At 38.2% G+C, this 12,547-nt stretch overlaps 1 protein-coding gene and 1 non-coding gene across 2 annotated transcripts; both read left to right on the forward strand.

Annotated features, from left to right (window-relative positions):
- Positions 1-6,755: 6,755 nt before the first annotated feature.
- On the forward strand, positions 6,756-6,828 carry TRNAR-UCU. The gene has a single exon. It is a non-coding gene; the product is annotated as a tRNA-Arg (tRNA).
- A 2,043-nt stretch (positions 6,829-8,871) lies between these two features.
- LOC110610386 (FCS-Like Zinc finger 8) lies at positions 8,872-11,516 on the forward strand. The gene is made up of 4 exons (XM_021750292.2): positions 8,872-9,785; positions 9,952-9,998; positions 10,086-10,958; positions 11,123-11,516. The coding sequence occupies exons 3-4, from the start codon at positions 10,108-10,110 to the stop codon at positions 11,226-11,228; spliced, it is 957 nt and encodes a 318-aa protein (XP_021605984.1). The 5' UTR covers positions 8,872-9,785; positions 9,952-9,998; positions 10,086-10,107; the 3' UTR covers positions 11,229-11,516.
- The last annotated feature ends 1,031 nt before the right edge of the window (positions 11,517-12,547 follow it).

Raw genomic sequence — 12,547 nt, forward strand, 5'->3', positions numbered from 1 at the left:
AGTACGAGTTCTGGGTGCTTCACCCAAGGTAAGAGCCAGCTTCACCTTCCCTTCCACGAGCACCGGTACTCCTCCGATCCCCTTGATTGGTGCCTAGTCTCGGACCAACTGTTCTTCCTGAATTCCCATCTGCTGAAAAACCCGGTATGGTAGCAAGTTGACTTTACTCCCGTCATCCACTAAGACCTTCTTTACCCGATAATTATGAATGACGGCTTCAATGACAAGCGCGTCGTCATGGGGCATCTGAATACCTTGAGCATGTTCTGAAGAGAAGGTGATGGTCATAGGAGAGTGGTCAACGATTTGCATGACCTCAGTACTGCTGCTCTCTCCCTCCCGATTTCTCTTCTTCCCTCGGCGGCCCATCCGACCTCCCGTTCCTCCAACAATCATGTTGATGGTCCCGCTGGATCCATCGTTCACTGGTCCCGTTCCTGTTCTCCTCAGCACCTGAACCGCCGAGCTGGATTGAGGCCTTTGTCCCTCTGATTTCTTTACAAAGTTCTTGAGGTGCCCCCTCTTTATTAACCTCTCGATCTCTGCTATCAATTGGAAGCAGTTGTTGGTATCGTGGCCATGCGTCCGATGATATTGACAATATTTGTCAGGATTCCGTTGGTCTGCTTCCGACTTCATAGGTTTGGGCCACTGGAGGAATTCCTTATTCTGGATAGCCATGAGCACTTCGGCTCTGGACACATTTAGTGGAGTCGGCTTCTCAGGGATCCAAGGGGGAGGCAATCTTGACTCAGGGACTCGTGGAGGGGGAGGCCTTTGATCCCTTCGCTCCCAGGCCTGCTTGTACGGCTCGGGCCTCTTGCCGTGTTTCTTTTCGTGTTTCTCCGGCCTCCTTTCTTCTGAGGCTTTTTCTTTTCCTGTCATCCTTTTGGCAAATCGGCTTGTTACTAAGGCGTCATCCTGCCTTATATACTTCTCCGCTCTCTGCATCAGCTCGGCCAGGGAGGTCGGAGGCTTTCTGCTTAAGGAACCGAAGAACTCGGCAGAGGTCGTGCCCTTTTGCATTGCCTCTACCGCCCTTCCTTCATCGAGATCGGGAATCTGCAAGGCCTCCATATTGAAACCAGCGACATACTCTCTGAGTGATTCACCCTCTCTCTGCCTTACTGTCTCTAAGTAGCTCGTCTTCCTCTCTGCTGGCACCCCGGCTATGAATCGACTGATGAAGTGAATGGCTAGGTCTCCGAAACTCCTGATACTTCCGGCCTCAAGGCTGTTGAACCACGCCCGCGCTGGTCCCGAGAGCATCGTTGGAAATACTTTACACATTAAGGCATCTGACAGAGTTTGCAACTCCATGAAGGTCTTATAGTTCATGACGTGCTCCCTCGGGTTACCAGTTCCATCATAAGCCGCCATTGATGGCATCATAAACTTCTTAGGGACAGTCTCTTGCTGCACCCACTTTGAGAAAGGGGAAGAAGTAGGCAAAGAGGTTTGGCTTTGGTCTTTCTTACCTAGCTCGGCGAGGAGCTGTTCTCTCAATTTCTTCAACTTTTGGTCCACCTTCTCGTCTTCTGGACTGGGTTTTTTCTCCAGGTGGTACTCCTCCTCCTCTGCTTCAGCTCCCGTCCACCCGGTTATTTCGGCGGAATAGTTATCCACCTCCTCATTTTTTATCATCTCTCTCGCCCTCCTCGCATGGATTTGGGCCTCCAGTCCTTCCTCTTCGCCGGCTTTTCTTCCTCTTTCTTCAGTATCGCGGCTGCTGGTTTGAAGACGGTCAGGTGCAGGTCGGGGGTCATTGGTCTGAGGTTCCTCTGCAACCGGGAGTGTATTTACTGGGGTGTTGAGGCCTCTCTGTTGCATTATCTGCCCCAACCAGTGGGCGGTATTCTGTAACTGGAAAGCCATGTTTTGAAGATCTTGGTTAGACAAGGTAACAGCGGGAGTATTCCCTGCCAAACTTGGCGAGGGATTAAGAGGAACAGGTGTTTGGTTGTTTAATGTCGTAGGACTAGAAAAGGAGAATTGTTGCCCCTCTTGGGCAGAGCTTAGGTCATTTGGGACGTTAAGGTTACTTTCTTGGTGATTAGCCATCGTGGATCTCAGTGGGTTTTGTTAAGAGTGAAAACTTCGGTGATGAAAAGATCTCCGTCGTTTCCCATAGACGGCGCCAATTGATGATCTGAGATCCAATAGAATAGGGTTTTACAAGGGTTTTGGTGTAACAGCCAGGAAATCGATACTCCTCTGTAACGGCTCCAAACTGCTCGGCGCTAGGATCCAGATCGGCTTAAGGCCGCCTAGACCCGTAGCAAGCCTGCTACTGAACTCTGGGTACCTGCTCAATCCCATACATGAGCCAACTAAACACTAGCTTTGAAAACCTTTTCTGTAAAACTACCAGGCTTAACCTTAAAATCACAGCCGTCAAGGCCTACACCAGTGATCTACTACTAAACTGAAAACATAGAACCCACTTACTTTCCTTTATGGGTCAAGGGGTTTTATACCCTTTCTTCCCTCTCAGATGGGTCAAGGGGTTTTATACCCTTTCTTCCCTGATCACTGGAGTTTTAGAAACACAGCATATGTTAAGCCTAGCTTGACACATTTCTCATCAAGAAACGGAAAACAGGACACATGCATACGCTAGGGATTCAGCACACACTGGGCAAAGCACAACTCTAGACATTATCTCATTATACTCTATCTCTTTACCACAAGCTCTTTCCATGCATAACCTGTATACACATCATGTCCATACATCATGTCCACAACTATACTATACAAACATACATAACATAACATAACATCCTTTAATCTTTACATATCTTGCATCAACATATACATTAAGTTTCTTTCATACATATACATGCCACTCTATCACAACCTAGCTATGCTATTACAGCCAAATACGGCAACCCATGCTTAAACTCTGCTTTTCCCACAGCTCACTCTGCTGAACTCTGACCCTGCAAAACTGGGGTTAAGGGAAAGGGGTGAGCTACTAGAGCCCAGTGAGTAGAAACCATAAAACAGTTCATTCATTACATGCTTTCATGGAATGTGGCATAGCACAAACATATCACATCTCGGATTAGACATGATCCCAGAACTCCCTCTGTCGGTGCCCGGTCCCTACGGACTCTCAGGTCACTACATGTACTAGAGCCCGGCCCCTAACTGCGGAGCTCCCAAAGGTCTTATCTAGACATAACAGGTAGCGGGCTACTGAGATCGCCTTGGTCCATCCCCTCAACAAGAACAATGCAATGCAGCATAGTCGTGATCTCTAATGCAGTACAACCTAGTATCAGATGGCATCCATGATGCGTGTCTCATGCTCATACTGTCACTATCTTAACCATTCGCTTTAAAACATGCATAGTTAGTTCTACTCACCTGAAGCCAAGCTGTGGCTAACTCTGGGCCAACTCTCACACTGGAGCTAAACACCTCGCCTCAGATCCGATCCTACACAGGTGGACTCACATGAGGTGCCAAACAACTCTAACATAACTCTGAAACATCTCCCCAAAAACCCCCTAAAACACCATAGACATGCATGGAAAAACATGCAAAGGAAGGCAAAACAGGGCACCTTCGGCTGCACTTTCGGCGGCCGAAAGTCCTCTCCAGAGACAAAAGTCAGGCATGTTCGGCAGCAGGTTCGGCGGTCGAAACTCCACTCCAGAGCCGAAAGTCCAAACCTTCGGGGGCGAGTTTAGGCGGCCTATCCCACCTCCTCAAGGGTTCGGCGGCCGAACCTGAGTTCCTCCAGAACCCAGATCCATGCACCAACAGCCTCCCTACACCTTCCTAACCCTCTTAACATGCATATAACCTCTTAAAACCATGCACAAACCCTTAACCACACCTATAGGAGCTTAAAACAACCTTAAACTCCCACACACAACATCACAGAACCACATATAGCAAACAAAGGCATAAAGGATGCATAAACCCCTTTATGCACAACTCATGCAAACCATGCAAACCTACCCTTTATCCCTCCATAAACCTTGCTTAAAACACCATAAAACATAAGGATCCACACTTACCTCTTCAAGAACTAGAGTTGGTGTGATCCTAACTTCAAAACATGGAGAAACCAAGCTTCAAGAGCTTCAAACTCCAAAACCTTGCTCAAAGCTCACAACTCTTCAAAACAAGGATAAAATCATTAAAAACCATGCAAGAACTTGCAAAAATCATGAAATCATCTCAAGGAGGACATGAGCTCACCTTGGGTGGGAAGAGGAAGAAAACTTACCTCTTGAACCGACCTAAGGGGCTTATATAGGTGGCTTGGTCAACCATCTTTGGCAGCCAAACGTGCACCCGCACCTCAGCCAACTTCGGCGGCCGAACCTAGCTTTCAGGGGCACAAACTCTACCACCTTCGGCGGCCGAACATACCTTCGGCGGCCAAACCTCTGTTTTTCCCTCCTTGACCTTTTCTCTTCAAACCTCATTTCCTTTCCGTCAAAACCATAAAACACGTAAAACCATGTTAGAAAACCTTTAGAAAACCGTGTAGACAACTTCAGGTTACCCTTGCCATACCCCTTAAAACGAATCCGACATCCGAGATTCCACCGGACGGTAGGAATTTCGATGCCTGAACGAGCCGGGTATTACATTTGGTATTGAAGAATAAGGTTTGGCTTATCTCTCTAGAGGGGTATCCCTTTTATCCTTTCTTTCTGCTTGCTGGTGACGTACGACGGCTCTCATCTGGTTGGGCCACGCGTCTCTGCCATACAGATATGGGCGTACGAGGATATCAGGCGCCTGCTCCATGCGTAACAACCTCTGATTCTCCCCCGTGCGTACGCTCGAGCGGATCTGCCAGGCTGTATGACGAGTCTCGTTCTGGATTCTGGACTGGGCCGAGTGCTGGGTTGGACGCTGAACCCAGGAGGAGAAGGAATCCATGGGAAGGTTATACGGGCTGGGCCGACCTCGATGAGGTAGAATCTGGTGGAGTCCGGCCTCAGGGGTCTGATGATCTGGGCTTGTTTTGAGAGGGCGTGCGGGCCTTCCTTTCATGGGTCGTGGCCGTAATCTAGGCTCAGAATTGGGGATAGGGAAATCCAGCGGTCATCAAGTATAAAATAAGACCTAACCCTAGGATATTGTAATGAGGATTCTTGGATCTACTGGGCAAATCATATTATGTTAAGCAGTGAGAATATAATAATTATAGATCCATTGAATAATTCAAGGAACCTGCTTTTGATATACTTTATGTGCTATCTATTATCATAATAATAATGCATCATTGACACATAGGTTATGGACCCCTAATTGGTACTTATTAATCAAGATAACTATTAACTACTTTAATATAATTCATATTAAAGCATATATTCACATATGCATAGTTATAGGGTTGAGGTTTTCAAACCAGACCCATTGTACATTAGATAAAGATTATTAGCAAGTGATAATAAATAAATATAAACCCTGATGTGTAAACTTTTGATTTGGATACTATTAGTTATAACAAATTAAGATCTATTAGTCTGGTCCAAAGTTCGATCGAGACATTTGAGAGATTTCAGTTTGTTATTGATCTAGTCTATCGTTGGTTTTAAATTCATATTTGTCTATCGTACTAAAATTTTTATGCATATATCATAATAATATTAATATAGCATATGTGTTAAAGCATAGTTTTAACCAGCTAAATATTATTGAGTTTTAAGTCCATATTTATCCATCGTACTAAAATTTTTATGCACATATCATAATAATACTAATATAGCATATGTGTCAAAGTATAGTCTTAACCAGCTAAGTATTATTGAATTAATCGTCCATCATTAACGCGTTGCCTAAAAAAATTATCAAAAGTATAATTATCTTTTCAAATGGGATATGCAATAGACATACTACGTACTACGTACGACCATAAATATATATTCCTACTAAACAAAAATAAAATCATAATCGTTATCTTTTGAAAATACCGTTTACGCATCTGCTACTGAAAAACACTTAATATATCTAAAATAGCTCTATTACTTTCTTGTATGCGATTCTAATACGTATATTTATTTACTCTTTAAGGATTCCATTAACCTCACCAAATATTACAATCTTATCACTATCAGATCTCGGCAGCATTAGCAAGATTTCAAGATTCATATCTTAATTATAATCCTTAACTCATACCACAACGATAATCATTTGATCACACTTGAGAGTTGGATGGATATATGATGTAATTCCAAGATTCTGTTCCTCTTCTTAGGGACAATTTGGCTTTTACGATCACAATAGATTTAGTAATTATTATAAATCTGTTAGTATTATTAAAAATAAAAAAGGTTGATATTTTTTTTTTCAAACATAATTTACGTTCTTTACTATTTTTGATGTATAATTTTGTAGATTTTATAATTAAATAAAACACTAAATTATAATTTTGATAGGCTTGTTTTAATTTAATTAATATATTATTATTATTATATTGTTCTTATTACTTTTTTTTAAGTTTCATCAATCATATTTTAAATGAATATATTTTATTAATTCTAATAATTAAGAAATCTTAAATTATGATTCAATATTATTTAATTGAATTGTTAATGTCTTTAAAATTAGAATATATTCATTAATATTATAAAATATTTTTTATATGTTAAAATTTAATTAGATCAAATTAATTTTAATTTAATTGTTATGAATACTATTAATGCATTTATCAAAGACGATTTTTACCTTAATAAGGTTTATCATTAGTAATCAATTTATAATAATTTATAAACAGAAAGCAACAAGCGCTCGTGGCCTAATGGATAAGGCGTCTGACTTCTAATCAGACGATTGTGGGTTCGAGTCCCACCGAGCGTGTTTATTTTTTTTTCCTAATTATTTTCTCTTTTATTTGCTAAAATTAAATTTATTTTAAAATAATGCTTTTTCTATGCCGTCTAAATTATTATGTATTTGAGTTTTCCAAAAATCATAGAATAATATCAAAAGTTTTATAATAATATTACACATAATTTTTTTTAATTTAAATTTAGAGATTTTATTGGGCAGTGTATTTAGTAATTTTTTAAATAATAAATTATTGTCGTGATACATGTATTGTATTTCTAATTTAATTAAGTTGTATTTAGTTTGATTGAGCAGTTAATTTTTTTTTCATTTAATTTAATTTAATTTATTAATGGGTTAAATAAGATGATATATCCTTTCTAAATTTATTTATTTTTTTAGGAGTGATGTTAATATATATTACTGTGTGTTAAAAAAAATGTTATAATGAAATTCTTAATACAATTTATTTATTGGATAAGCACGGAAATGAACAATAATCTTAATGTTATAAAATTAATAGATTAATTTCGATTTAAAAAAAACAAAAAAAACAAAAAATCTTCGTTTTCCATTCACGTATGGGAAGCGAAGGGGAAGAGTGGTGATAGAAAAGGTGGTGGCGTGGGAGTGTGGGCCATTGTAGTAATCCCTGACCAACCACCATCATTAACACTGTACTTCTCATCATCCAAGCGGGCCCTCCAGATTCTGCCTTTCTGTTATTCACTTCCTACTTTGTCCCCGTCTAGCATCAGCATCGATTGAAACTCCAAGGCCATTCTTGTCATTTTGCTAGGTAGCTGTTGTAATTAACCTTATCATTAAATACTATTATTTTAATTTCCAAAAATAATAAAAAAATATTTTATCTGGCTTGACTATTGAGGTGATGACACACCATAACACCCTCTGTAGTGTGGGATCCACTTTTGTTTGTGGGCCATTATATTCTATAGAAAATTATAAGATGAAGGGTTTTTGTTTCAAAAAATTTTTAATTATTAGAACAACTCATTAATTAATATTTTATTTTAAAAAATATATTAAAATATTTTTAGTGTATTAATTAATTTTAACTGTTAATTTAACAAAAAAAAATTAAAAGAAAAAAAACCTTTTGATCTTATCTTGAATCTTTAAAACTAGAATTAGTTCATCTGATTTTAGATAATAGTATAATATATTTATTGAGAAATTTTGATTTTATTATTGAATAAATTTTAATTCATTATATTATTATTTTTTGAAATAAGATAGTTTTGAAGTTAAATATGCAATGGGCCATCGGCAATGATAATGGCAGGAAGAGGAACCCAAAACGGTGCCTGAGCCCTGACGTGACGTTCTCCTGAGTTTAAGGTCCCAGTAGATAGCATAAGAAGGAGCGGGTCCAGTAATTATCACTGACAAAAGGGGCCCACTGAACTCTGGTTTTGTCCCCAGGGACCTCACTGTACACTTTAATGATAGACTAGAATATAAACGGAGATAAATCCTAAGATTAATGAATTTAAATTTAATAAATTTTTGGTAAATTGACTCATATAATAACATCTGGGTAGAATTTACCGTCACTTATATATCTGTTGATGGTGTAGTGAGTGAATTTGAATAGAAATTAAATTTATTAGTTAAAATTTTTTAATAAATATTTTATTTTTAATATTTTAAATTTTAATTAAAATATTTAAAGTTTTTATAAAATTATTAAAATAATAATATTAGTATTGTTAATTAATCAATTTGATTTTATTAATTTTTTTATTAAAATTAAATTAAATTATAAATAATTATTTTTTTTAAAAAATTAAAATCAAATCAAATTAAATTAAAAAATAAAAAAAAATAAATTAAAAATTTAAATTTATTGAATTTATTCAATTATTTCAATTTTAATAGCATATAGTCACTCTTTTTTTTTTTTTTTGAACTCGTCACTCCAATTTACGGGTGCATGTGGGTGTGGTCATGTGTGTACAACAGAGAAGCCGAGCCAAATGAGAAGAAGCCGTGCGCGAGCGTGACTTTGATGTATCACAAACTGATTGTTGGGCAATCTCTCGTCAGCCTTCGAGTTTGTGTTTTTCCATATTCCCATTTCGAGTGATTCTGGTGAGGAAAACCAAGCCATCATCTAACAATTTACTGTTCAAACTTCAAACTCCTCTGTCCAAATAGAAGAACGCACTTCTTGGCATAAAACCAACGTGAAAAAAAAAACTGCCATTTCTAGGCCAATGGAGTGTTTTTATCAAACCCACTAATTTCCATGCACCCCCTCTCTCTCTCTCTCCTCAATCCCACGAGTTTTCTTTCTCTCCCTCCACTTTCAGTGTCCTCTCTGCGGCTTCATGGCGATTTTTCAGGTCTGGTCACTGATGTAGTGGGGCTTAAACTTTAAATGAGCCAAAAGGATAGAAAAAGATAGCCCACTAAGGGGAAGGGGGAACAAGTGAGAGATCATTCATTCACCATTCGCACCCTTAATCACTTCTTTTGTTTTCATGTTGGAATTTTAACTTGCATGAGTTCTTGGGGTTCCGCAACTTGGGTCTTGTCTCCTTTCAGAGCTTCGAATTTGATGAACTTTTTTATTTTTTTGTTTGTTTTTCTGATGATGATAAATTCACTTTTATTTATTTGTTTTAGTTGAAATACCGCTAGTACAACCGCTGAATTTATATATAGGACATCTTTAAAAAGGAAAGATAAAAAAAAGAAAAGAACCAAAAGAAAGAAAAGCTCAAAACAAAAAATACAAAAGCTTGGTCTGTTACTGGAGCCTGGTGATGTCTGGTGCATGCACGTCTGTTCTCTTGATCATGACTCGTGAGGATCTCTTTGCATATCGGTTCTGAATCCCAGTGATTCTTGTTGAGTGTTTGAGGCGGAGATTGAGAGAAAGACGGGGGGAAAGTGCGTCCTTTGATTTATCGCCTGTGCTTAGAAATGGAGCTCACAAAGCTTTAGCACAGAGAGAGGAGGTACTTCATGGATCCTATTCTTGTCTTTCTCATTTCTGGGTTTAGTAAAGATGGTGGTTTTGACTGTACTGCCACCACTTTTTTGCCTTTCTTTTCCTAATAAAAACATTCAAACAAATCACAAGCTCACGAATTTCTATCAAATTTTGGTTTGTCTTGATTTCAGCCATGGAATAAATGGCTATTTCTGAGTAAAGATACAAACTTTTCCTGGTAAATTTCCCTCATTCTTCTTTTTTTTTTTCTTGGATTATCCTTCGGCTAAGAAGTCTTTTTAATTTGATTCTGCTCTTTTTGCAGTGGGAATATAGTATTTTGAGTGATGATAAGAAAGAGATCCAGAGTAACAAGTAGTAAGCAAGCTCTAATGGCGGACTTTAGCACAATTCTATCTCCAACAAACAAATACAGAAAACCCAGTTCTTTTCCTAGGTTGTTTACCGGCTTCACCTTCAAGAATTTCTCTGAAACAGCTGAGGCAGTCATGAGCCCAACTTCAATTCTCGATAGCAAACCCTTCTCTGGGCTCAAAAATCCCTTCTTGCCTGATCTCCCCACCCCTAAAACCCCAGAATCGGAGACCAGGCGTACCTGGGACAAGCTAGACTCCAAAGGCATTGGCCTTGGCATTGTTGATGCTCTTAATGATGATAAAACTGACCCCAATTTCTCAAAACCTGAAAGCAGAATGATTCTATTCGGCTCACAGTTAAAGATCCAAGTTCCCCCTTTGCCTCCTCCATTTCATTCACCAACTGAATCTCCCAAATCTCCTGCTGATTTCGGTATCAAAACAAGGAATTCTCAATTGGGTTCTTTCTCTTCTGGGTTCTCTCATTCTCCAGCTAAGAAATCAGCCTGCAGTTCAGCCAATTCTGGTATGGATACTCCAAATTCACCCCGTGTTTTCAACGGTTGTCTCTCTGCCAGTGAGATGGAGCTTTCTGAGGATTATACATGTGTGATCTCATATGGGCCTAATCCAAGAACCACCCATATATTTGACGATTGCATTGTTGAGACATGCTGTGGTATTGTTGAGTTTTCTGATTCGAGGGCAGAGACTACTAGGTTTTTGGACGAAGGATCAAATTATTCATCAGATAATTTCTTAAGCTTCTGTTATGCTTGCAAGAAGAATCTTGGGCATGGAAGAGACATTTACATGTACAGGTTTGTTCAAGTTCCCTTTTCTGGTATGTTTCCAATTCTTTCTGCGAAATCCTGCAAGTTTGGTAACTTTCACATCAGAAAAGGAACTTTACCTTAGAATTTGGCTGCAGATATGGAAAAAAATTCTGATTGTAATTCTAAGCAATGGTTGAATTGTGATGCAGAGGTGAGAAAGCATTCTGCAGCAGAGAATGCAGATACCAGGAGATGCTATTAGAGGAGGGATTAGATAAGCTGGAGCCTGAAGATGTCTATGGAACTTGTTCATGAAATCTCCTGTTAATACTTTCCTTAAAACCAAACAGCCACCCAAGAACTAAACCATTTCAATTAGGACAACTTTGTACTGGTAATGTTATGATCATCCAATTTTTCACATCAAAATTCAGACAGACCAGATTATTAATGTTAATGATGTTTATTAAGCATAATCAAAGGTGGTTCATGAATCTGTTTCCAGTGATTCATCCCCTTTGTAAAATTTAAGGGAGTGAAAGGCTGAAACTATGTGTAGAGTTGGAATTTTGTTGAATATTAATTGATAATTATTGGGTGATTGATGATGGTTTTGTCCACAGTTTTTGGTTTCAGAAGTTGGTGTAATGATGATGGATGACTAATGGTTTTTAACGCAGCTTTTCAAAAGTAAATATCAGTGAAAAGTGTATAATTTTAAATAAAAAAATAAATTGTCATATTTGTATATAAAAAAATTTTTAAAAAAATTAAAAATATTGAAAAAGTAAATTTTAAATAAATTTTGAGAGAAGTGTATAATTTTAAATATAAAAATAAATTGTTTTATAAAATATGGTGTTTATTTTAAATAAGTGTATAAAAAAATTTTAAAAATACTGATAAAAAAATTTCAGAGATCATTTTAAGGTCCTAAAGAGTATTTTTAAGTCTCGTAACAGGCTGTTATATAGCCGAAGGCACAAAACAAATATAGATCTTTGGATGAGTTTTTCGAATTAGAGTTTTAATAGCGATTCTAACACTTACGGTAAAAGTTATGGTAAAAAAGTTTTTTGCTGTTCAGTGATCGCGTTTGGGCCGATTCGCCCGTTCTAAGTATTACGGTCCATCTCGTTCGTATCAATCTCCTCCACTGAGAAAGAACTCAACCTTGAGTGAAGCAGAAGATTTGAATACAAAGAAATATCAAAGTCATGGTACCTGAATATATCCGCCATATTAAATGTCTTGGAGATACCCATGGTGTCTGAAAGATCTATTACATAAGCATTGTCATTGATGTGTTTGAGTATTGAATATGATCCATATTTCTTGGGCTGCAGCTTGCTGTATGTATCAACTTGGAACCTCTCCTTACGCAGGAACACCATCACTGCATCTCCAACATGGAAGACTTCTCATCGTCTATGCTCATCTGCAGCTTGCTTGCATTTTGAGTTTACTTGCTCCAACTTCTGTTTGACTTTCTTCTGCACATTTATAATCTGCTCCGCCATGTGCTTTGCTAGAACACTAGCATTTATACCTTTTAACAGCTTGATCAAATCCAACATATGTTGTAGCACCTTGATATAGACAACAGAAAAAGGTGAACGGCCAAGGGCACTATG

Source organism: Manihot esculenta, chromosome 3 (assembly GCF_001659605.2).
Source record: "Manihot esculenta cultivar AM560-2 chromosome 3, M.esculenta_v8, whole genome shotgun sequence".
Taxonomy (NCBI): Eukaryota; Viridiplantae; Streptophyta; class Magnoliopsida; order Malpighiales; family Euphorbiaceae; genus Manihot; species Manihot esculenta.

Coding starts and splice junctions, on each gene's coding strand:
- LOC110610386 (XM_021750292.2), top strand. CDS start 10,108: ATGATAAGAAAGAGATCCAGAGTAACAAGTAGTAAGCAAGCTCTAATG. Junction 10,959..11,122: donor AGAGACATTTACATGTACAG/GTTTGTTCAAGT, acceptor ATTGTGATGCAG/AGGTGAGAAAGCATTCTGCA.